Source organism: Cygnus atratus, chromosome 1 (assembly GCF_013377495.2).
Source record: "Cygnus atratus isolate AKBS03 ecotype Queensland, Australia chromosome 1, CAtr_DNAZoo_HiC_assembly, whole genome shotgun sequence".
Lineage (NCBI taxonomy): Eukaryota > Metazoa > Chordata > Aves > Anseriformes > Anatidae > Cygnus > Cygnus atratus.
In genome coordinates this window covers 24,888,211-24,915,015 of record NC_066362.1, presented here as the reverse complement: position 1 = coordinate 24,915,015, position 26,805 = coordinate 24,888,211, and the positions used below count along the sequence as shown (strand labels likewise).

The 26,805-nt window shown below is 40.1% G+C and overlaps 1 protein-coding gene and 1 long non-coding RNA gene across 5 annotated transcripts in view; one reads left to right on the top strand and one right to left on the bottom strand.

The window, feature by feature from the left end:
- TSPAN12 (tetraspanin 12) overlaps nt 1-2,420 on the bottom strand; it is a 51,636-nt gene extending 49,216 nt beyond the window's left edge. Inside the window, exon 1 of one of the 2 annotated variants that reach the window (XM_035559345.2) lies at nt 2,099-2,420. In XM_035559345.2, coding sequence (XP_035415238.1) covers nt 2,099-2,164 — 66 coding nt within the window. In that variant the 5' untranslated portion in view covers nt 2,165-2,420. The remainder of the gene's footprint in view (nt 1-2,098) is intronic. The other variant, XM_035559344.2, reaches the window with a different exon arrangement.
- LOC118254250 (uncharacterized) lies at nt 1,849-25,039 on the top strand. Of its 3 annotated transcripts, none has more exons than XR_004780628.2 (7): nt 1,849-1,973; nt 3,015-3,126; nt 9,035-9,331; nt 12,982-13,099; nt 15,062-15,173; nt 17,031-17,190; nt 22,116-25,039. It is a non-coding gene; the product is annotated as an uncharacterized LOC118254250 (long non-coding RNA). The 3 variants fall into 3 exon arrangements; XR_004780629.2 differs by lacking the exons at nt 1,849-1,973; nt 3,015-3,126 and adding an exon at nt 3,136-4,062 and having other exon boundaries at nt 22,116-22,287; nt 23,333-24,784; XR_004780627.2 differs by lacking the exons at nt 1,849-1,973; nt 3,015-3,126 and adding an exon at nt 3,136-4,062.
- Nucleotides 25,040-26,805: the final 1,766 nt, after the last annotated feature.

Sequence of the window (26,805 nt, the reverse complement as noted above, 5' to 3'; positions counted from 1 at the left end):
TACCATTTTCTTCCCTAGGACTTCTTGTCATACCGCTATAGACTCAAAAGATCCCCTTTCCTATATGATTATGAAAAAAAAAAAATCACACTTCCTAGTTAGGGGTGATCTGAGACACTATTACCCAAAATGTTGAAACAAAAAATCTAAAGAATGAGAAATAGTTTCTAGCCATGAATGCTTTAAACAAAATCTTGACAAAATGTATTATGAATGGACAAAGTCAACAGCAGCACATTACAGATGTAGTTAGCGTAACTACATTGTCAAGCTCAAAGGTGCTCTGTAACTCCGTGCCTTCGGTCCACAACAGAAAAACACACAGACATAGCAATTGAAAGTTGGAAGGAGCAATCTGACATGGAAAGGAACTTAAATTCAAGCAACGAGGGCAGACATTTAAGTGTCCAAAGTGAGACAACATACACCCTCCCAGACAAATACATTTACATGCATCTCCCACCTCCATCTGTTTCTGGTGTGTTTTCCTCTTTGCACCTGTTCACTGCTTACTGCCTCTTTGCTTGTCCTGCCTCAGCCTCCATAAATTTAGAATGTGCAACAGCCTTGATCTCCCTAGAGAGGAACTGAGACACAACGTAGCAGCACCAAGTTCCCTCCAAAAGTAAGGGCAGACTTCCTACAGAAGGAAAGTCGCTCAGGAAGAGGAATGAATCACTCAGATCCAGCACTGAGGCCCTCATCACCACAGAACAGGTCAACTGAGACAGTGCGGGGACATAACCTCATGTACAACCTAGGTACCACCTAAATGGCAGCTTCAGCTTAAACGGCTGAATAATAAATCCGATGAAACGCAGCAAGCACTGAGAATGGAGGGAAAAGGAGAACAGCAGAGTAAGCTTAAGGGAACAAGCTTCTTTAGGTGGTGAGTCGAGGTGTGAATGGAAACTGATGAGGACAGCTCAAGGCAGGAATCTGGAACCCAGAGGAAAGCAGTGAATATGCAAACAGGAGAACAGGATGTTTTCAGCCATGCGGGTGTCTGTTCCCTCAACTCTAACAATGTATGTCTAAAAATCTGAAGTTGAACCCAGATCAGTTAAACCCAAGGCAACCTCTGCCTTAATCAAAACAAAATCCAAGTTTGGGGATTTCGTACAATACCCAATGAAAATCACATATGACGTGAGAAATAATTACACATCCTTTAAAAAAAAAAAAAAGAAAAAGAAAGATTTCTTCATCTCCTATTAAAGGACTTTAGTCCTACCATACTGCAGAAATTAAATACTTACTTTTCATCTGTCAAATACAACATACAAAGCTACATACTTTCAACAGAATCTCAGATCGCTTGCATTTCACAAAAAAGTATCTTGTCTGAAATGCTGTTTAACAATTCTGTCTCGTTCATATTCTGATCTCTATTTAAGTTTCAGTAATCACGGGACTTGGTCTTTAGTTCAGCATAAACTCTGCTCGGTCCCAGCCTACATATTTGTCACATATGAAGCTCCTTGCATCAAGCAAGCACACAGCACCTCACAAGTCAGTACTTGTGACTGGGTGTGGGATGTCACGCCTCTGACCCATTCTTTTTACCTACACTTATCCAGCACAAATCTGAGTTACGCGGGTGAAGCAGGCTCCATTTGGTGCAAGCGAGCACAAGCTGTGCGAAACCTCCATCGTGCAGTCTGTCTGGAGCCGTCAAGTTTGGGAGCCGGGGCTGCTCACACCCACTTGTGCTGGAGAGAGCTGGAAGCCCTGCTGCTATAAATACAGTGCTGACTGAAATGCAGAAAGCAGACGGAATAAATCACCGCAGGCCTCGTTTGCCAGTTAGGATGTGGTCCCTGAGATGAGTTGGGGTAAGCCCTTCAGAGAGCGGCCGAGCGCTCAGACACCTGTGGGAGCTCAGAGTTTGGGCTGGGTCCGGGATGCTCCGAAACTGAGGCAGCGAGGAAGCCAGAAAGCCGCTGAATATTTCCCTTTCCACAGCTGTGCAGGTATTACAGCACACACGCAGGTATTACAGGTGCATGGACTCCCACGCGTGTGCGCCCACCCCGCCAGGCCAGCCCCAAATTTCACTTGCGGCTGGCTCCCGAGGGCCCGCACCCCCCGCACTCACCCAGAAGAGGAGGTTGAGGGCGTAAAGCAGGCAGCGCAGGCACCTCACCGAGTCCTCCCTGGCCATGGCGAGCCCCGGAGGCAGACGGCGCCGTCCATCCTCTCACCACATCCTCCCTCCCCGGGCCGGCCAGGGCAGGGCAGGGCAGAGCCGGGAGCTCGCCGCAGGTGGAGCCTCTCCCCCCACCCCGGCTCCCCCTTCGCTCACTCGCCCCGTCGAGGCCTCATCGGGGCCGGGCAGCGCTGCCCAGGGGCGGCGGGGCGCTGACGGGAAGCTCCCGGCGGCCGCGGCCGCCCCCGCCCGCAGCGCTCCGCGCAGCCCCGCGGCGCCCAGCGCCACCAGCGCCGCCGCGCAGGCGCCACCGTCCGCGGCACGCCGGGTCCTAGCGCCGCCCGCCGGGGAAGGCCGGTGGGCCGAGGCGTGGGGAGTTCCTCCGGGCGTTTGGGGGCTCCCCCGGGTGGTGGAGGGCTCCGAGGCGCCGGGAGACGGGGCTCCGAGGGTCTGGGGACCGTGTGTGGGCGCACTGAAGAGTGGGAGTGGCGCCGCTGCGCGCTGTGTGTTGTCCCCGAGGGACAAAATGGAAGTGGCAGCTTGGGGGGGGGGGGGTGCCGAGGGGTGGTGGGAGTTCGGGCTTCGTTCGGCGAGACCCGAAAGGTGAAGCACCCTAAAATGTCTTCCCTCCCTGGGCTGGAGCCGCGCTGGAAACCCAAGTTGTGCCAGCAGTTGGGTCGCTGCTGCTGCTCTTCAGGGGAGAGGGGAGGTTTTGAGCAATTGGCTTAGGCAAGCCGAAATGCATGAAAACCTCCTCCTGTGGTATTTTGGCCCAGAGCTGCAAATAATCTCATAAAACAGATGGTTTTTTTTTTTTTTGGGTGGTTTTTCTGCAACATTTATCAGACATTTCCCAATATTTCAGCACTGTTGCATCGGAAACAAAACATCGCTGAAATCGAACCGGAATCTGGGCATCCGCAGCCCGGTACCGCTTCCACATCTCCAGGCAGCAGAAAGCTCTCCTGGACTGGGAAGTAAGGCCCTCTGCACTTCTCCAGCCATTATGAAGACACTGGTTTAAATCTAACGACCCCAGAGGGGTCTAGTCTAAATCAGAACACTCATATTTTGCAGAGTAAAAGAGTAAAGCAGCAAATCTAGAAATGCAGCCATGTTGAAGATAATCTTTCAGGAAATGGACAAAATCTGCAGTTATTCTTCTGGCAAAGCTGCCGTGGATTGGTCCCATAATGTCTGTAGTATTTACAGATTCCACAACTAAGCTGAAAAAATCATCCTGTCTCTGAAATCTGTTAAAGTACATGCAAATCTTCTAGTTACAGTGGTAAATTCCTACTGAAATCTGTATTGTTTCAACTTATACATATATCCCCATATTTTAAAAGTAATATTACACTTTAAAGCACAATTATATGCAGATTAGCAAAACATTTTCCACAAATACATGCAAATGTGTTGCAGTGCCACCCGAACAAAAATTGTAAGAAAATACACAGAGAAAAGTTTCTGAACTAGGAGAGGAAAGTTGTGTTCAGTCTGTATTACGTAAAGATTGGTTTAATGGCTGGTGGTGAAAACTGGAAAGGAGGAAAAAATATTTAATGAATGAAATCTAGCTTTTGCGAGGCCGAAGAAAAATCTGTTTCCTGAAGCACTGGAAACGTGACTTGAGAAAACCTACAAACTCCAGACGATTCAGCTGAGGCCGCCAGTGTAATCATAGAATGAATCATAATCTCACTTAAGCTTCTGCGATTTCATTTCATTAGTCAGAGCAAGCAACATCTTCACGTGTCTTCATCCCTCCTTAGAAAGAAAGTAGAGCGGACATGGATGCTTACCAGAAAGCAGTGATTTTATGCCAAAAGCGAACACAACAAGTGAAGCTAAAAGTACTAGAGAGCGTTGCATAAATGTGGTGTGTGAAGATTTTTTTTCCTTCAGATTTGGTAAGCTGTGAGCTTTTGCTGTTAATTTGTTCCTCTTTTCTGGGATCGAGAGCTCTCCAGGAAGTGCAGTATGCAACATTTTTAGTCTTCAGAGGATATTGCTAATTTTATACCTAAATGAGGCAAACTGACTTAAGACTACTTGTAAAAGGTGACATTGTACATTCATTGTGCTGTTTACATACCATTCATTCCTTTTATTGCTGAGGACTTTACATGAACAGTCAGCAAGACAGATCTTGAACAGGTACAGTATTTTCAGTGAACCAATGCCAGTTTACACAAATAGTGTCAATTTACAACTGAGCTCCAGCCTTGGCTGAGGACAACGCAGTCTGTTATAAACCAGATTAAAAATAATTGAGCTTGTGTTTGTGTTCTTGGTTGTTCCATGGGAGAACAAATTACCTGAGCCACAAGGTTTTATAAAAAAAAAAAAATGCACTATGAAAATACTCAGTTATCTTACACCCAGTGATTTTTCTTTAAACATGTCCAAAATACCAAATGAGAAGTTCTCTTACTTGTTTCTGATATTTTTGGCTTATAGCTGAACTATTCCTCGTGCATAAGGAATTTGAGGAAAGGAAAAAGAAAACCAGCCTCACAGATCTCTTACTTGCTAAAAATCCTGCTAAAATGACACTTGGAAAAATTTGTATCTCTGAGGTACCACGTTGGGGGTATTTGGTCATAAGGTGCTCTCAGTCTAACTGTGCCTGTTTGAAATCCTATTGCAATAACTCCATCGCAAACATAAAGAGGATCACATAGGTGGTTAAAGAAATGTTCTGTCCTAGCTGTTAACTAAATCGTTTTTTGACCAGAAGAGATTTTACTCAAAACCTAAAGAAAAACAGGTCCTATTTATGAATGTCCGCCAAACTATATAGGGTTCAGAGGAAGGTCCCTTTGGAATAGTGCTTTTACCAGTCTGTCATACTTTGTGAAATTTCCATGATGTCAACACTGGGAAAGAAATACAGAGAAAGTTCCCATGCATTCAAACAGTAACTAAACTGGAAGTATTATCTGTTCACTCAAAAAAAAAAAAAATCAGGGAAGCTACTATGCTAATTTAGTACATGTGTTTATTTACCCTTTAAACTGATCACTTCAGATTTTATTTGGGGCAAGAAAGATGATGGTTTTTTACAAACTCTTTGTATTCATAATTTCTTGAAATGAGAGTTTGCTGTTTACAAGTAAGGGTTCTTTAATGTGTAGCAAAGAGATAAGCATGGAAACTATTGAAGTCATATTGATTGGTATTGTCTACTTGGATTCTCTAGTGTCTAATTAACTACAAATTGTAAAGCTTTTTCTGTGACAGGGCATTCACAATAACTTTCAAATATGAATTCTCTAGACTTAAATGAAGTGTTCATGATATAGCCTTTCCATCACTGGTAGAGGAGGGAGATGGAAATGCCAATAACTCTAATAATCTCTCCTTCCTCTGCTTAACTGCCACTCATAATTTAATGTATGCAGACTTAATATCTGTAAGCTAGCTGCTCTCTGCCAAATGTGCTTGAAATTGTCCAACAGGTTCAAAAACTATTAGAAGAGTGTTGACCACGCAAATTCTCCAGTATGATCTCATAAGCCCTTCTCCATCAGGAAAGCAGGCTAAAAGAGGAATAGGTATTAAGATACTCATCCAGCTGAAAGTGTCTTTAATCTAAACTATATGAATAGCCTGATTGAGTGGAATAGCATTAGGCATGCATGTAAATTTATAGGTGATAATTGCCTGATATTAGATGGCAAGAAACTTTATCGCTGAAAAAGCAATGAGTTAAAGTAATGTCATTTTATATGCTGCCATAACATTTAAAATTACTCAGATGAGTACCAGACTAAGGAACATACATGTGAATGTGCTTTGACATATGCATTTTAGTTCTGTGTGGAATCTACTCCACTTAGGTTATATAGATAGGCAAATTGTTCATGTACAGATTTATTTATAAGATTTTAGTCTAAGCTAGAAATGTCTTTGATGGCACCAGGGGAATGAATTACTTTTAATAAATTTCTTCCAGCCACACTGTCCATGTAAAAAAATCTGTGATCCCTTTCACTTATGTGATATTTGCACAGTTTTGAGGATTTTTAAATCATTCCTTTTTCTACATAGCTTTTTATTGCAAACCCCTGCCAGGCATTGCCTGGGCAGACACGTCCTGTAACAGGCACCTGTCTGAAACAAGTAATATATGTGACTAACAGTGCAAACAACGACCACTGAGGGTGGATTTCTGAAGCTACACAAATACCCATATATAAAACTGAAGGTGTACTAGTTGGTTCAGGAATAACATATCAAGTAAATCTATCCATGTTTATAGCAGGACCCATTATTGCTCAAACCTTGAGGTGAAAGTGCCCTTCTTTCCTTTGAAACAAAGACACCAAATGACAAATCTTCATCCTGTTTCTAAAAGCTGGTTTCATTTGAATACAGAAATGACAGTCTGGAATAAGGTAACACTTGAAATAGAAAAAATACCGATGATTAAGAAATTAAAATCATAATCTCAAAAACAAATTTTACTTTGGCTCAATGGGCTCTTGCAAATGGACTTCCCCGCTTTCTAGTTCAGGAACCTTCAATGGCTCCCTCAACTGAAATAACACCTCAGCAGGTTGTGGGTTTGTTGTTTTTTTCTGCATCTCTAGGAAAAATTTCCTTCTCTCCATTGCTTTAGAGGCTTCATTGCAGGTGCCCTTTCCCCTCCCCTCCCCTCCCCTCTCCTCCTCTCCCCTCCATATAGCAGCTGGAAAAATGAAAAATGTGAAGATTCAGATTTGCTTTTAATGCTATTTAAGTGAAAAAGAACTCACATTTTTCAGTCTTTATTTACTTTGTAAGTTATTTAAAAGAGCTTAAAAATGCGTAAAAATCTGCATGTCAAACAAATGATGTGAGAACCAAGTTCAGCTGGAAAAATATGTCCGTGATATCAAATGTAACATGTTAGAAATAACAAAAATGATGTGTCCAATAACCAGAAACAGATGAATCTTGCTCTGTGATTTCTAGGTCAAGAGTCTTGAGATGTGTTCCACAAGCCAAAAGACCAGAATCCTTGGTAGAGGTGTTTAACAACTCATTAGGAGTTAACTCCCTCTTAGGACAGTCTGGAAATCCCATCCGTTGAGAAATTCACAGGCAGTAAGAGATAGAAGATTGCTACCAGAGCGAATCACTAAAAGTAAGCAAACAGTATAGCTGAATTTCTTGGACACAAGCAAGAAAATGTCATATTGTCAGTGAGCTCTGTGTCATAGAGCCTGGAAAGAAGAATATATATTTGAAAGAACAGTGCTCTTTAAAGGGATTCCTAAGCCACAGGATGTGAAAAATATGGAGTTGGATTGTTTTATCTCTGCCACAGAAAGAATTTCTTAGAAGAATCCTAGGAGTCCTCCCAGTGTCATTTCTTTCTTGTCTTACTCCCCTCTCCGTAAGTATGGATTTCAATTTAACAGAAAGATCTTGCTTGCACTACAAGGCATAGTTTGAAAAAGCTGCTGTATTGTTTTCTGGTGTCTTTTCTTCAATTTATGGTTCCTGGTGTTATAATGGGAGCCACAGAGCTTTCTGCTGGAGAGTTTTGCTAGATATTCTCTTCTAGTTAAATTCCACGAGGAGGAATTCAGCATCTGTAACTGCTCCAGCAGCAAGAAAAGGCACAGTGATCTTTGGAGTTCTGCTTATTTTAGTCTGCACTTCCTTTTCAGGCATAGCATGAGATTTTACACGAGCAAAGAGCACATTTTAGTGTCTGTGATGCACCAGTAGCACGGCTAGTTATCATACTTGCATAACATTTCTTATCAGAAAGTCCTGTTGGAGTGGGGAAATATAAGGAAGATCTCATCACTAGACAGCAGCTACTTTGGAGAACTGGAGTCAGTCTCCACTGCGGCGTTCCTACGTGGCCAGTTCCTTTAATCACATTTTTTCCCAGGAGGTTATTTCGTTCTCTGTTTTCATTGTCTGGCTTCAGATCTCACAGGCAGGTTTGTAGAAATGTGTAAAAATTCACAACTGTATCTGAAGCTACAGGGAACTACCCTTTGAAAATACAAAATGTTACCCATTGTGAGCTACTCAGATGGATCAGCCTGAACTTGCAGATGCTGTTACCTCAGAGCCTAGGTTTCCCACCTGGAGGGTGGAGATGATATAACTCCTTTCTTTCAGGAAAATATTGTGGGGAGAAATATTTGTGAAGCATATATGTGCTATGAGAGCCAGAGAGCAGGCAGTAGAAAATTTATGGCTGTCCTCACAGCTGAGACTGAAATAGTGGAAAGTAAATAGGCCACATGCAGAGTGAAGCTGGAAGAATAAATAAAATGTTCATTCTTTGCACATAATGAAGCAGGGGTCAAGGGGAAAATATGTATATGATTGTATAACTAAAGCCAGCATCACGATTTAACAAGGAATTACAGTTTCACAGATGTCTTTAACACTTCCTTATTTTTCAGTGTTTGGTACATTATCTCTTACGGCAGTTTTTTCTTTAGGGAGGCCAGGGTAAATATGTGTGTGTGAGTGTGAGTGTGCTGCTCTGCACATAGTTGTTGCATGGTACAGAGTTGCTGTCACACCCTGTTGTTCCATGTACCCCTATGGGATTCTTGTCCATAGTAGCAGTCCCAGGTCTGAAATGTATGATAATCGGAGTTCTACTCTGATTAAGAATTAGCAGAGAATTTACTAGAGTCAACAAAACAAAATCTGGTGTTGCAAAGCACTGGAAGAGCACTTCGGTAATCAACAATTTCCTCATAGGCTTTCAGGGAAGGGAGAAGTCTTCCCTTTCTTCCTCTTTGTTTCACCTTCTTCCTTTTTCTCCTTATCCTATTTATGTCCATTTTTTTTCTTTCTCCTTTTCTAAATACCCTCTGCTGATAAACATGTTTATCCTCCTCGGTTTCTGTCCTTGTGCAGATTCTTCTCTACGTTGAGATTGTCACCCAGGAGCCAGATAAAGAAGTGCCTGAGATAATAGCTGTGTCTGGATCATTCACGCCAGTTTTCTGATGGCAAAGCCTGGAGCTAGAATATGTGAGCTGCCCTAACACAGTGTTCCACTCTTCTTGGACCTGAAAGCCCTCCTGGCTGCCTCCCAGTTCCATGAAATCTGCTGCTGAAACTGTCATTGGAAGCTTGAGGGAGATGCAAGGAAAAGCAGGACACACAAATAAGAGAGGCAGATGACTGGAAATTCAAAGCCATTAGGAACAGGTAAGAGAAAAGTGAATGTAAAAATCTGAACGATGGAGGAATGCTTTTTGGTGAAGGAAAGAACAGTATGTTGTCCAGCTGCAGTTTTTTCATTCTAATGTTCTTTTTCTGTGTTAGAAGATGAAGATTTTTACTATGACTTTTTAACTGTCACATAATTGTATCTGTATAGGCTGAAGGTACATGCCAGCCAACATTCTTTTTATCTAAACTGAGAAAATACAAAAGACATGGAAAGTCCTTATGAGAAGGGTGCCTCTCAAAGCATCATCTATTTTACTAAATAACTGGAATTGCCAGGTAGCAGGTTTTAATTGCCTTGGACTAATGTATGTAAGAAGTGAACATGCTTTGGTATCTAAGCCAAAACAGCTTTTCTCCCCAGTATGATGAGTGAGACTAGGGCTACTACCATATTTTCCCTTCATGTTGTAATTAATCTCATATTTTGGGAATATGAAGGATTGTCCCTGTAAGGAAATATGCTAAGATCATGAGAATCAGCAAGTAACTAGCTTTCTTTAAAGTGTCAGAATTGATCTCTCATGGGAGAGAAGATGATTGTGACTTCCTGAACAATTTTTCTTTCTACTTCCTGTACATTATCTGAAGTAGGTTGCTTGCACCCTAAATCAGAGCTGTCGCTGTGCTAGTTTTCTGTAGGTAGTACTCAGCATAGGCCCTGGTTTTTCCTTGGATTCTCTGTATGCTTGCTGCAAGACAAACAGCCATACTTTACAAATATATACAGCAGAATCATTGTACAGTTTCCTCTGAACACAAAACCTCATTATATTCACAAGCACTTATAATTCTCAAGTATTTCAAATTCTAAAAGTTGGCAGATGAGAATGTATGGCATTTATTTGCTAAATTTCCACCATGAAGAGACTCTTTATAATACCTTTCATGAATGTAGCTTGTTTTTCAAGTGGTGAATTGGCTGCTCATCATGTAAACAATGTGTTATTGATATGTTGATGTATTACTCCCATGGACCAAACACAAGCGTGAGTGCTGGATGTGCAGGGCAGGCAGAAGCACGCAGAACTGGACTGCCACTCAGTGGTGGTGGAGATAGACGATCATTTCTCCTGCCATTACCCACTGGCACTGACATGACACAGCTACATCGTCAACCAGCCAAGATAAAGTGGTCACAAATAGAGGTGCAGAAGTACTGTACAACTTTAGTATAGCATCCTAGGAATGTCAGAGCAATTATAAATAGACTTCGTAAGTGATTCTGAAAAGGACAATAGGAAGCCAAATGCCATAAAGCTTAATTTAGTCCAACAGTAAAACGCCATTATTAAAGAGAACTGTCTGGTCTGCTCTATCACATCAGTGACTTGGACACTTACCTACTATCATTCATCCATGATTTTCTGTGGAATGTATCAAAATGACATTACTGTCCTGGTGGATTGTTCATCATGGTGCTCTTACTTCAATACTGCAACATTGGGATGCTTTTGATAGCTATGACATACCTTAGATTAAATCATCTTCCCTGTTTGCATCACACTAGTATGTACAGATGAGCCACTCTTCTTTTTCAGGATCAAAGGACATCCTACTGCACTTAAGAAACTCATTAAATCTGTATCTATAAATAAAGCATTTGTTCCAACAGCACCAGGTGTCCTTGAACCACTAAAATGAGCAGCTCCGCAGGATGTGTCCTAAATGTACTCAAGGCTCCACTGAATGATGAAAATGTGACTTGTCTGTTAAGTGGCCTGGGAACAACTTGTTATGGCCTATAAAGCAGTAGAAAAAGTGCACATAGTGGTGCTTCCAGAGCTGAAACACAAATCTAATTACTCTCCCATCAGATGGCTTATTTGAGACTCTGAAAAATTGCTTGACTGACTACAAAGTTTGCTTTGTGGATTAATAGGCTAGTTTAATATCCACAGTCCTCACTTTGTATGAACTACTGCTTCATGAACTTTGTTGTGCAGATATTAATTGCTTTGGCCTTTATGTAATATATGTGTATATTGCTGCTGCTTTTGCAAATGAGATCTGCCTTGTGTAACCTTTTTATCCCATGACCGCTGTTAGTTTTTTTTGTTTGTTTATCCCTACAAATGGAAAAGAAATCAATTTGTTTTCCAAGTTGGAAATCATTTTCAGGTTTATCAGCAGCTGAATGCCTAGTCTGACATTCATGTTTCATAATTATTGAAATAATGTTTAATTCAATACGTTGATACTTTTAAAACAGAAGCAGAAAAAAATGTACAATCAGTATGATTTTATATACAAAACTGATTAAACTACCATAGTAATAAACTTTATTCTGGGGACAACTTACATTTATAAAGAGTTACTGGGCCAGGGAGGTGAGCAAAAGGATCTTTTGTCCATTTCACATCATGACAAGAACTTCTTGGTATTGATGCTAAATTTATTAGGGCTAGCCACAGTATTTAGGCCACTCCTTACAGCTACTAAGGAGCAAGTGCATGCTTTTGTCCTTTACCAGTTCCTTGTACTTGTGGTGGCAGTTTTCATTGCAGTGGGTTCTACTGTATTTTCACAAAATAAATAAATAAATATATAGAGAGACTATAAAATCCCTGCCCTAATTACTCACTAACTTTACAACGAGATTGAAATTTTCTTGCAACTCAACCTTTTTTATTTATACAGCTATATCAACTAACATGTCCACATCTTTATCAATGTCTTTGACTTTTAAAGAAGTTAAGCCAAGAGAAGTACATTTTCTTGAGAGGGACAGTTGCTCTGGCAACATATTTTGAGAAGTCCAGAGATAAAGGGCAGTGACTGGGTCGAAGTACAATTTCAAGACTAGACCAAGACATTTAAGGAACTAAGAGATACCTCTAGATCAGCCACCCTTGTCCTTCTGGGTGACTTCAACTTGCCAGATGTTATCCAGGAATACCACACAGCTAATATGAACAGGTCCAGGAGATTCCTAAAACACCTTCATGACAAATTCTTGGTAAAGGTACTGAGGGAGCTGATCAGGAAAGGTGCCCTCCTAGATCTGTTGCTTGTGAACAGAGAGGCTCTGATGGGTAAAGTGGTGATTGGTGGCCGTCTTGGCCATAGTGACCATGAAGTAGTCGCATTTAAAATCTTTGGTGACAACAGGAAAACTGCCACCAAAACTTCAGTGCTGGATATGGGGAGAGCAGACTTCAGGCTGCTCAGGGAACTAGTTAGGTAAGGTCCCCTGGGAAACGGCTTTTGAAGATATCAGGGTCCATCAGTGCTGGTCACTTTTCAAGGAGCACAGTACCAGGCAATTCCAACATGTCAGAAGTCAAGCAAGTGGGGCAGAAGGTCAGCTTGGCTGAGCAAGGATCTTATTTGGGAGCTTAGGTGCAAAAAGAAAGTGTATGACTGCAGGAAGCAAGGTCAGGTGACATAGGTTTACTACAGAGATACTGTTTGCCGTTGGGAGAAAATTCATGTGGCCAAAGCTCAGTTAGAGTTGAAGCTGGCCAGTACTGTTGGGAACAATAAAAAGGGCTTTTTAAAAATATGTTAACAGCAAAAGGAGGACCAGAGAAAACATTGCTCTGTTTCTTGATGAGGATGGTCACCTCACAAAGGCGGACATAGACAAAGCAGGCACATTTAATGCCTTCTTTGCCTCTGTCTTCAAGACCGATGATGGGCTCTGGGACCCCTGGAGCTCTGAGCTGGAGGACCGTGACTACAGGAACAGTAAACTCCCAGCCAGTCCAGAACTTGTGCAGGATTTGCTGGTCCAGCTGGACACAGGTAAGTCTATGGGGCTCAATGGGGCCTACAGCTTTCTCACGAGGGGAGCGGAGGGGCAGGCGCTGAGCTCTGCTCTCTGGGGACAGTGACAGGACCCGAGGGAACGGCATGGAGCTGGGACAGGGGAGGGTCAGGCTGGGTGTCAGGAAAAGGTTCTTCACCCAGGGGGTGGTTGGGCACTGGGACAGGCTCCCTAGGGCAGCGGTCACAGCACCGAGCCTGCTGGAGCTCAAGAAGCGTTTGGTCAACACTCTCAGACACAGGGTCTGATTGTTGGGTGTTCTTGTGTGGAGCCAGGAGTTGGACTCAATGATCCTTGGGGGTCCCTTTTGACATATGATATTGTATGATTCTATGACTCCATGATTCTAATTTCTTAGGTACAAAGGAAACTGATTTGGGCACTGATTTTCTCTCTTCTCTCCTTCTAGCTTTGGCATATTTTTTTCTGATTTTCTCTTCTGGAGTGATTGCTCTTTTTATCACTGTGTCCATTCAATTTAGCTTTCCCTTCATTAAACACTGATCCATTTATAAGACTGCCATCTAAAATGTTTTGGTCATCCACCATTGTTTTCTACATGCTTACACTGTCTGTATGTTGGCCTTTCATGCACAAACACAACTTTGCAGTGCTCTCCTTCACAATCTTCTCTCGTTTCTACTTCTTGTGTTATTTATCTGCCCTGCTCCCTCTCCTCTCTTTCATACCTTTAAATCTTTCTCTTTCTTCCTCCCATCTTCCAGACGTAGATCATTATCAACAGCGATTCCCTTTTATATTCTGCAGTCTGAATTTTGCTATACAAATCTTATGACTACTTGGAGGTCTTCACTGTAAGTTTTTTCATTCTTCCTTTCTTTCTCATATTGACAGTTTTCATGTGCTGTCGTTACCTTTTCAGCTGGTTATCCTTCACTTGCCTTATAAGCATTCCTCAGTAAAACTTTGCTTCTACAAAGCTGATATAAATTTAATCCATCTCTTCAAAAAATTCCTTCCTTTCTGTATCTGCCTCTTTGCAGTCCACAATGGTTTCCTCCTCCTCTGAAATCATGAGATCATTCTTTTGCTGCTGAGACCAAGCAGAATTTTTTTTTTCAAATCAACGTATTTGATGTGTTAAGAACATACTTTACTTAACTACACAGAAAAAAATAAATTCCCCCCTCCATCGAAATAAGAAAACAAAGTTTAGGTGGCTGAATGACAATGAAGGAGTTACATGTGACGTGATCATCGTTTAAATATGTATCTGTATACTTACAGTTGTTCTGGTGTATTTTTTTCATGCTGTAGGCAGTCTTAAATATAACATATATATTTAGCAACTATATTCTGTATTCTTAAACCTTGGCATATATCTTAATGTAGTTAGTCTGAAAATATAAAGGTTTGAAAATGTTTTGTTGTTGCTGTTAGACAGTCAAGGAGCTTGAATGATACAACAAAAAGAAAAGTATTATTGATCTAAATTGTACTATACATTTGACACATTTGCCTTAGCTTCAGTATTATCAAGACAGAATTCTTACTCATGTACAGTATTATATACCATGTACATTTTCTGTTCCCTTTGAGAACATTTTATAACACAAATAACCAAAAAAATTCTTTGTATGTGATGCAAATTATATTCAAAGAAGGAAGCATTGTTTGATAGCAATCTTTGACTGAGCACTGACACAGGTTGCCCAGAGACATGGAGTCTCCCTCCTTGGAGATCTTCAAAAACCACCTGGATGTGATCCTGGGCAACCTGCTCTAGGTGACCCTAGAGCTTGAGCTGGGGGTGTGGACAGATGACCTCCAGAGGTTCCTTCCAACCTCAGCCATTCTGTGATTATGTGATGTTAATGTGACAGAAATAGCGACTATGCTCAACTGACAAATATCCATGGGATTTGTGGTATCTTGGTTCCCTCTCAAACCAACCATGTTACTTTACTTGTAAAACACAGTGCAGCACCAACAATGGACCTTTTATGGGACCCCCGCTTCTTATGGAGTGCTTGATATATGAAAGTCTCTCTTCAGAGCTGTCTGCCTTGTTACAATATCTTCTATGGACAGGTACACAAAGTTTATATATGGTTTGTCTATTACTTCTTTTGTTGTTGTTGGTGGTGGTGGTGTTTTTTTTACACAGATAATAGTAAGAACAAAAGTAATTAATTTCTAAAACAGAATGGCAGTGTCTGAAAAGTTGTGAAAGTGGAATATATCATCCTTCCACCCACAGATTTGTTATGTCTCATGTTCACTCCATGTTGAACCGAGACAAATACTTGGAACATATGGAAAAATTGAAGGTTATTAAAATATAGCTATTCTGATGCCTGATTTTGCTATTCAGTAGTGTTGTTTCCATAACTCCTGAATCACATGGCACCTGTGATACATGATGCAAAGACATTTCTTAAAGTTACACACATGTTAACAGGAAGGGCAAACTTCTGTGTTTCTTTTGTTATTATGAAATGAGTATTTTATTTCCATTACAAACACAGCATTTTCCATAATTCAGTGGGTTTTTAAACTGTGACTTTGTAAACCAAGTGTTATTCATAAGTGAAAAAAATGTAGTGTATAAAATGAAAAAATAAAAATTATATCAGGAAGGAGGGGAACAGTGGGTTAAAGGGACAGCTGGCGCATGTGTGTTATCTGATATGAGACTTCTGCTCCATGTTACTATTTTGTTACCGCTGTGGCAAGGCAGCAAATGATAGCTAGTAGTAATTCACTGAGTAAGGCACGTGCATAGTCCAGCTGTACCCATGCCTTCAGTCTGTGAATAGACTGAAGAATAGAGTGTCTATATTAAATTCTTTAGAACTTAACAGAGGTGAGACTGGTAGGATTCTATAGAAATTAGTTTAAAACTTACAGAATTCATATGAGCATGTGTCTTGTTGATTTTTGAAATTATCTTACAAGATTCTATAATGATGTGATTACTTCCTAATGAAATCCATGGGACAAAGAAAAAATATAGCAAAGTTATACCATTCCGTTAAATTTTAGTTTTATGTTTATTATTTTCTCTTTGCCCTTTTCCATTCCAGTCTTTCTTATAAAATCCTGTATAAAAACATGCATATGCCTTCACTGAAAATAGGCATTCTTTTAATATTCCCTTCAAATTCTGAGTCTTTCAGTATATATATTGCATTAATTGAAATGAGACATGCAAGGAAAGATAATGGAAAATAGGATTATTAACAAGATCTGAATACCATTGCTGAAATAACACTTGTATGTATACATACTCATTCACACACATACCCACGTATGTACGTGGGGTGGATATGTGTTTGGAAGGGGGTGATTAAAGCAGAAAAATTTAATTGGATAGCAACATTTCCTCTTGATTCAATATGCTAGTTCTAAACTAACATTTCATATAATTTATTCATTCTTAATAGTGAATATACGGCTATATGTCTGAGACAGACCATAGACGCAGAGCGCCTCTAGACTATACTTTAATTGTATGTGATGCTAGATACAAACGCATTTAGCTCTGGCTACTACTAATTTTAACAGGGCCCTGTAAAGCTGTATCTCTGAATACTTATCTGACCTACACCTGTTGTCTTTTTAACAGCCTGATGTGACCACATCATTTGCTGCCCGTGTTATACATTTAACAAAAATTGCCTCTATTTTTGAAAACAAGCACCAAGAAATTATTACACATTAGCTTTATGCAGTCAACACAGATTGAAAATAGAAAAGGAAGAACATTCACAGTAGACAGATGCACATATAGGTGTATCATGTTTTTACATATCTACATAACAGCTTTCAGTCCTAGTGTGACAATTTAATCTTCTCTCCATTCTGCTCTAGCTGCTTCCAAACACTCTCCCATTTGGCACAGAAACCTCTGGTTCTCTGCTGGAAGCCAAATATTTTTCTTTCCAGGGGCAGGCATTTTTCAGTCAAGTTCAACTAAGTGGCCCACAAGGGAGCTGTCTCTGTTGTCCAAGCTATCAAGATACATTTATGAGCCAGCATCAGTTGATAAAGAAGGCAAGCTACATCTGTCCCCCAGCACTTGAGGTCACCGAGCAATTCCAGGACTGTAAGTCACTAATTTAATGGAATTTCCCATTCAAACGATTAGGGCACATTAGACCATATTAGAAGCCAAAATGTTGGATTCTTAGTGCATTCCCACAAAAAAATGCCATGAATAAGGTTTTTCTGTCTGACATCTCTTACATAAATTTACTGTAATTCTGTGAAAGTATAGAGGTTAAGAGGAATTCTCCAAATATGAAATATTGTGTACATTTTAATGAACTGCAGCCTACCATGAGCCGCATACATGGTATGAGACACACACACACACAAAAAAAAAAAAAAGAGCCAAGACCAGTTAGAGAATTCATTCATTGTCTAAAATGGGAGGTGCAGTAGGGGCAGGAAATGCCGGGTGGGAGCCATGAGAAAGCAGCACCCTGTAAGGACATGCTGGCAAGAGACCAGCCCTGCCAGAAAGTAATTCCCCTAAGAAGGCAGAACATGCTCCATCCCCAAGGGTTAACTGTGAGCACTGCCAGCCACTTGGTTGAGTAGGGATGTGGAAATAAAAGTAGAAAATGAGCGCTGCTTAGTGGAAAGAATGTTTTCATCCTCCTCCCAGCTGACTAAGCAGCCAGAAAGGACCCTGACAACTGGGACCAACTGGCTACGAACTGAGCAAGGACTTGAGGTCAACGGGCACAGCTGGGACAGTTTGTGTCCATACAGCTTTACTCCCTCAGCTCCTAAAAACCAAAGCAGTCCTGTCCAGCTTTTGTTGGGAATGGGTCTTGTCATGCTGTAAGTCCTAGGCCATGAAGGGCACTGCTTGGGAGATGCAAGTTGAGATAGCCCAAATCAGTCCCAGGTGGTAATAATGGTAATAATTTAATGGCACATGATTTTGTAATTGCAGTCCTAGCCTCATTTTTCACTGATACTGACTTACCACTCTCTGAGAATGCCTGGGTACTGACTTGGATCCCCACTTTGACAGCCAGTAGGGGAGCATTCAGGGAAAGAATACTGTTTTGGACAAAAGTACAGCCCATTGATGGCTCTGGAAACCAGCCCACAACATCCCATCTTCAAAAAAGTTGTGTTGCAAAGGGAAAAAGAAAGGAGAAATCCATGGAGAATCCCCTCAGTCACTGAAAAGGACAGTAGTCCCAGTTAGGGAGACACTGGCTATTCTTTAGTTACCGCTCCGGATTCTTTTGAAAGAAGAATCAGAAAAGAAGAAAAAAAACAGAAAGGTTAACACAGTTCTCCTTTTTTCAGCTTGAAAATCAAATGACTCGCATAGTTGATGTTCACACTTACAGTTTCATCTCTGTTTTCTGAAACTCAGCTTGACTTTCCAAAGTGCAAGGCTGTCATGAAACCCAACAGAACAGGCAGAATGAACAGGGAACTGGTAAACTCTTCTATCCAAAAGCAGAGCAGATATGGATGGAAACCTCTTCACTAAAATCTCATTGCTGAAACCTCTGAGTTCTGATACTACTGCAGTATGTGGTAACTCATTCCTCTCTGTGGTGCTACTTGCAGGGTACCATACTGTAGGAGAAATTTGATAGGGGTCATTTTAGCTAAACAAATGTATAATTGATTATCTGGCCATTGTATGTCACTACACAGCAAATGAATGCATTGTTCTGAGACCTAACATTTATTCAAATACAAGACTATATGAATTTAAAAAAGGCAATTATAAAATACTATAATCTATTCTTGTAAATTACCTGTTGTAATTTTAGCTCTAGACAACAATGACAAATTACAGTTCTCATTTCAAGGATATGGGATGCATTACATAGTGCAGATCTATAGTGTTTAGAACCATTAATCATCATCTTCTTCTGGCAGCACTTTTTGTGTTAATCATGTTTACAAAAGAAGGGACCTACTAAGACATACTATTTTAGGCTTTTCTTCTTCCAGTGAATATTCTTTAGAGCAAACATTTTTAGTCTGAATTTATGTTTATTCTCAGAATAGAAAAATAGTCCAGATATAATTCCAGTAACAAAATATTGACCTCCATGATAAAAAGTAATTAAGACCATTTCTATTTTTACCAAATACTTATCTGTTACTATGCTAATTATCAGCTAAATATTGTTATAAAATTACTTTATTTTGTTACCTGATAGTTTATGATATAGAATGTAAATTCAGGTCATTGGATTCTTCTTAGAAATGTATAGAAAACTCTGTCTTGGACGAAACAGAAAGTTCCTCATACTTTCTGTCAAAAGAGAGTTGCCCATTCTATATACAGAATATTGTTCACTGTCAATCATAAGTACCAGATTTCACTGCAAACAAAAGTCATTCTTAATGTTAATGACATCAGGATATAAATACAGTCCACACCTCGAGTACTAGGCCGCACCTCGAGTACTGTGTTCAGCTTTGAGCCCCTCACTGCAAGAAGGACATCGAGGGCCTGGAGCATGTCCAGAGAAGGGCAACAAAACTGGTGAGGGGTCTGGAACACAAGTTTTATGAGGAGTGGCTGAGGGAACTGGGGTTGTTTAGTCTGGAGAAGAGGAGGCTCAAAGGAGATCTTGTTGCTCTACAACTACCTGAAAGGAAGGTGTGGCGAGCTGGGGGTCAGCATCTTCTCACAGGTAACTACTGATAGGACTAGAGGGAATGGCCTCAAGTTGTGCCAGGGGAGGTTAAGGTTAGAAATTAGAAGAGATTTCTTCTCAGAAAGAGCAGTCAGGCATTGGAACAGGTTGCCCAGGGAGGTGGTGGCATCACCGTCCCTGGGGGTGTTCAAGGAAAGGTTGGACGTGGTGCTTAGGGACATGGTTTAGTGGGTGACATTGGTGGTAGGGGGATGGTTGGACCAGGTGATCTTGGAGGTCTTTTCCAACCTTAATGATTCTTTGATTCTATAATGTGAGTTTATAATCAGGTTCATATATAATAATAAATAAATAAATAGATAAATAAATTTGATTAAATCTGTCCCACATGGATGACAGATGCTCAGTATCCATTTAGACCAGGAAATAGTTTTCTGAACCTGTAAAATCTGTTACGGTTTCTTAAATGGTCTTCTTCATCAAATGACACTAAAACCATTTAATTTTATAGATGCACAGATAATTGTCTGGCAGTGAGAGGAATGCAGCATGCAGAAGATTCATGTTCAGTCTCCAGGTCTGCTTTTTCTCCCTGTCTGAGAAATCTGCTCCAACCACCAACTCTGCAGTGCTTTTCCTAAACTAGAGAGGAATTAGGACTTTTTGTCTTTGTATATTTTGCATAAATTCTCTCCAATGAAGTCATGAAGTTGAGTACTGAGTACCCAACATCTCAGATACAATACTCATTGGATTGGCCACCGTGGTGATTTTTCTCAAACCTAGCTGTCCGTGGACTTAGGTGAAGAAGAAAAAAACTCAGGCCCGATACCTAAATAAGGCCAAAGAGAATCCTAAATTTCCTTTGCATCTCTCAAGAGAGTTTCATGATCACAAGGCTATTACCCATTAACCTTCTCGCTCTCTCTGAGTTTTAATCTTCAGTAAAAGCTCTGCCAAAAGCTCTGATTATTGAAAGTGAATATATAGTAAATGAGTATTTTTCAACTAAAAATTTGTTTCCCTAAAGAATTTCCAGTTAGCTGCACTCCCAGGTGTGTTGCATTAATTTTTAAGGGTAGAGATAGAGCAGAAGATCTGAGGTTATAACCAAGTAGAATACAGGATTTGTAGTTAATGAAGAAAAAATATTTACTTTTTGTTTTCAAATTGGGATAAAAGATGCAGTAATGTTCCTTATACATATGTTATACGTTCCTTATAAATAATTGACAGCTAATTAACAATAAGGATTTTTTTCTTAATAAAAGCAAGTTCTTCTGCCTCGTTAGCTTAGAGTTGGTGAAACGTTTTAAATTCGAATTGCAGATTAAAATGAAATAAATCCCTTTTATGGTAAAGCCCTTTATTCTTATAACTCCTCTGTGATATCAACAAATGTAATGGGGAAAATTCATGGTAAACACATGTGGGACCATGAATTTGCATTTCAGAACAAAAATGATAAACAATAATCTTAACGTAAGCTTATGCAAGTCATTAGAGTATAGCATTAGTTCACTTGTAAGTGAAGCAAACATATTTTTAACTATGTTGCAAATTTGACCAAGGATACATAAAAGAGGTATGTTTAGGTCAAGTGAAATATTTGTGCAGGTTAGAAACACCACATGAAAAACATAAATACAACAGTTGAAGAAGATTTGTGTGTTCCCCATATTGTCCTATTGTCCATATTTTCATAAATTCTATACATCTCTAATAAAGTTATTATTTTGTACATCAGCTTTCCCAGAAACAAAGACTTGATTCTATCTTAGAGCATCACAGCTACAACTTTACTACCATCTCAAACACATCCAGCAGCAAAATTTTAAGTCATTTTTTCTTCCTTTTTTCTTCCCCAAATTTTCCATAACATAATCACGGTCTGGTTTTAACAAAGAGACAGGTATGTGTTTTGTGCTAAATTCCAGATCTTATCTCCCTTGGAAGGAAGTTACACTATTTATATTCTGTCACAAAAATCTGTCCTCTCCTACAACTCCTCTGAGTCTGAACTCTGGGTTCTCGGGTGCCCTAATCTCTCTGCACAGCTGTTGTTTAATGATCACGAGGGAGAAGGTGATTTCTGCATTGTCCTGACAATGCCTGCCTGGCAGCAGTGAAGATTCATGCCTGCCCTCAAAGTCTGCGTCCTTTTCTGCAGCAGCTGTGCTCCTTCAGTCAATCATAGTGTCACTATCTTGGCAAGTTTCTCAGAGTATTTCCTTCCCCTGCTGCCACATTCACCTTCTTTGAATTTACTCCAGGGACAAAGGAGGCTACAAGTGCATGAGTTTGGGAGGAGGGTAACTGCATTATCATCCCCTAACTTTCATCTCTCTCTCTTTTTCTTTTTTTCTACCTGCTATATCTGCAGACCCCAACACTCAGAGGACATGTCTTCTGAGCAGCACGGGATAGATGGTGTCATATCTCACACTCTTCCGTGACATTAATGTCATAACAGTCATTTATAGCATTTCTTGGTGGAAAGCTACCAGATATGGACCTCTTCCAGCCACAAGAATTTGCTGACCTCATGGGAAAAGGTATGATTGTAAATCTGACAATTATAAAAAGGCAAGATATATCCTTCTTTACAGATAATGAGCTAGAGACATTTGAAAATTAAAGTGATAGAAGAACTTAAATAATCATTAAAAGAATTATTTTAAAACATTATTCCCATGCATGACATGTAATCCAGCATTAAGGATTTTAATAAATAAAAACACAGCAAACAAAACCAGACATTTTCTGAACAGCAAAGCCACTTCAGTTGGTGCCTTGTGCAGTTATGTCTTATAATGGTGCCTCACAAGGTATGTTCACCAACCGAAGCTTCCATGGTTGGGACACTCAAGTAACATTGCCCTCATGTGGATTTTTTTGAGCCTAATAGGTAGCAGGTTCATCCTGCAACCTTTTTCTGAGAGAAAGGAAGAAAAAGAAAATCTATTAGGAACAACCTAACATTTAAGGTGTACACAATTCATCTCTTAAAAGGACTACTTTTCTTTCAAATTGGTTGAAATTAGTCAATTCAACAGAGACAAGTCAGAGTGGAAGGACAGATATAGAAGTGTGTGCACAAACCCACAGACTGCTCATATAAACTTTATTTCCTTAGGAAGTCAGGATAAAAACATCTCAGTGATTAATACACAAACAGTGATCGCTCATATCCTGCAGACTTTCAGGAAATAACTGAAGCCTGCAAGTATATTTAACTGAGTCTGTAGCAGACAAAATTAACTAAAAGATGGAGATGTAATTGCCTGAGTCTGTACACAAAGTCAAGCTGAAAGATAAATGGCAGTTCCATTTTCCTGTTGACTGTTAAAGTAAATTAATTATCTGGGGTCATGGATTTGTTTCCAGAAATAGGAATGTGAATCTCTGAATTTGAAAGAGTTTGTAATAAGTAGAAAATGAAAGTGATTTCTCAGATAGATTACCATGCAGCTACAATACTTCTGGGCCATATTTGCCCTTTTGAGGATCATTTCACAGAAGTGTGAAGTTTCTGCATAGTGCTGCAGTAGACAAGGGTAACATTATTTATTTGATAGCCTCACCCTGCTTTTTTCCTAGGATCTGGCTTTGGTTGGAGTTTCCCATTACATGAAGTTGATTGCCCAGAACAAATACGATCATGCTGTAACCCTTACATGGTACTCAGTCTCAAGACAATTTAGTTATTTAACAAATGTCCTCCAACAGGCATGATGTGCAGTGCAGCAGGAATTACAGTTATTTCCTGCAGTGAGTATGAGGCTGTGGATGATGCCCCTGTAGCAGCAAAATGGTGGAATATGGGAGATGGTGGGCTCCATGGCAGCTGGGAGGGACAGCTGGACTGTGAGACAGGGAGGACTGAAAAGAATGGAAAAACAGCAGCAGCAGCAGCAAAATAGCAGGCAACAAATAGGAAGTGAGGAAGAATTATGGTAAAATAGTTGAAAGCATGTGAGGAGACCAACGGGCCTGATGCTGACACTGGCAGACAAAACAGCTAAGAATGCTGCTATCGACAGCACATGCTTGCAGCAGTGCACCGTGGTGAATGGATTCTGGCCCATCAGCCAGGATTGCTGTAGTGCAGCAGTGGCAGGTGCCAAAGAAAATCAAATGCCTGTTTTCTAGTAGTTTAAGGGCTGCTCAGGCTGGCGGCTGTATGTAGGCACTATTGCACCCTTGTCTGGTGCTGCTCCGTTGTCACTGTGTCATAAAATTCTTCTGTGAGAACAGGCTAGCCCTCAGTAACAGACAGGTTTAGCTTTCTACACTCCAAATGTCAGCAATCCTTGCATGCAAAGGGCAGTGAGGCTCCCCTGTAAGAAAACAGAGCACAGGAACCTACCAGCAGTAGCTGAGACCTGAAGTGCCAGTCTAGGGATGGGCTGGGTAGGTCTTTCTCGATTTCTTCAAATCAAACCATTAGCAACCAGTCCTTGAAAACAAAGAAAGAAACAAAACATAGGGACTAGAGGTCTGGAAACACCGGATTAGACAACAGTTAAAAATCAGATGCTGAAGAAACTATGCAATAATGAGAGTCCTAAAAGGACACAGAAAGCCCCTGAAAACATAAGGAAGATATAGAAGAATGGATCTGGAAAGATCATGGAAAAGGAAAGACCAACTGATTGACAGCAGGTGGAATATGAAGATGGAAAGGAGGAAGTTAAGAGATGTGGCAGACAAAACTACAAGTGGGAAGAGAGAGAAGAAACTAGAATAATGGAAAAAGGACACTACAGAGACCTGGACTGGGAAAGAACAGAAGCAAGGGAGAAGATTTAGAAGTCTTAACACCATCTGAGAAGTGTACATCAGAACATGCATCCATGTTTTTTTTTGTGTTTTTTTTTTTTTTCCCCTGACACTTGAAAAGTAATGAAACCTATGCAAGCAATTAGCTTCAGGTAGATCACAGGGCAACTGTAATATTCCTTTATACCATCATTATTTCACGTGATGATATGTTGTTTATGTGAGACGTTTGCTGGAGAATTGCCATCAACATTAATGATGTTATATTAACAGGAGAAAAAAGCGACTCCACTGGCTTCCTTGCCCTTCTCTTCTCTGTGCTAAGCAATTCTGCTGCTGTATAGAAGTTTTCTGAGCAATGTCTAATGCAATTTACAAACTGAATTTCTTTTTACATTGAGTTGACAGTGGGTGTTTAGTTCTTTTTCATTGTATTTGCATCCCAATAAACACTGCCATTAATCCATGTTTCTTTATCATGAGTTGTTCTAATTAGTCTGTTCAAAAAGTTAGGTTAATCAATAGAGTTAATTCTTTACATTTATACGAAACAGGAAGCTTTCCATTACAAAAAGAGCCTCTTTTGTATGACCTGAGTAGCTAATCGCTTCTTAAAATGTCAGTTTAAACTCAGTTCCATCAGTCTGGCCTGATGAGGTGCACTTTTACACACAATCCTGCTGAATTTTGTGTGGCTATTCATTTAGCTATACTATATGAATTAACATTGGCAGAAATAGAAAATGTGACAGATTCCCCACATGTTAAAGAAAAAAAAAAGAGATACTGAAGAAGACTACAGGAGATACAGGCAGATAAATTAAGTAGCTGTTTGCCTCTGAACAGATATTGAACAAAGTTAAATTCTATTTTCACTTGTATTCTGCTATTTAATCCCCTCTCACCCCTTGTTGTAAATTAGTATGATGAATATTTTTAAAGGAAGCTTCCTATTTCTATAAGAGCCTCTCACATATTTCAATAAACCATGAAACATAAAGGGAGGGACTCAGACTTTGAAGACAGCAGACGTCAGCGCCACTTGAATTTTGTCTGCCATTCTGTTGGCAAGCCTGAGTCTCATTTTCTCTTCCCACTAATGCGGACAGGGCACACACTATTACTAAAGGGACTGAGACACTGCCACATGAACTGCATTTCTTAGATCTGTGCACCATAGCAGACAGGAACTAGATGAAAATATCCTTGCACAATAGCCCTCAGTAATGATTTTGCTAGCTATTCCCAAAGCTTGCAAAGATGAGTACGTGGCAAACCCAGGCATGAAAACTGGGGCATAAGAGATCCCAACATCCTGGCTGTCCTAGGATTTTGGTTGTGAGGCAAATGGTAAGAATTTAATTGTGTGACTGTTCTTCAGTTGTAGTTCTAATGGTGGAGTCTTTTTTGTACAGTATTTTTGTATGATATTGTTCTCTTAAACCTGTGCTGCATTATATACGTACACACCCATGTCTACTACAAAATTGTGTTTTTTTTTTTTCTTTAAAAATCATTAAAGCCACCACTGAACACAAAAGAAAGTGACCCCCAACTATTCCAATTTTCCCAAATTCCCCTGTCTTTCCTCCTAATGAATACAGGATGTGATTACTTTAGCTGTGCTTTTGCATGGACTGAGCTCTCTTGCCACTTCAAACCCTTTCACTAGAATAAAAGTGAAGGTATTTATCTTCCCAGGAAGGATCAGAGCCTTTGTCTCCTACAGAACAAAATGGGGCCAAGCAATTTCTCACACAAAATTTCAAAATTATTGTTATTGCTACACCAGTGTGTCAAAAGTTATACATTAAAGACTGATCTGTACGAGTAATAATATACAGATTCTTTCAACTAAGGCTTCTGATGAATAGTAAGTTAGCTTAATTACCTCGAAAAATTGTTAATTGGTATGTACAAAACTGTTCTAGCAGTACAGACTAAATGGCTAATGATGGAAGGTGACCACTTAGGCACTGCACTTTTTATTTATTTATTTATTTATTTTTGCAAAGTTAATAGTTATTGTCAATTTTTTTTCCCCATCTATAACGATGTATAAATTAAATAAATAAATGCTTGGCTACATACCATGTGTTTGAGATAACTAACACTAGTCTTTATAAAGGCTACAGACAAAATTTATGCTTCACTTCCCAAAATTCAATCACTCTTAGCTAATCTCTCACAATATATGAACTTACAACCTGAGAGTAGAATGCAGTTTTCCTTTAGTCCTGACACTCAAAAAACATCTCTTACAAGTTTTTACTCAGACCTGGCCTAAGCAT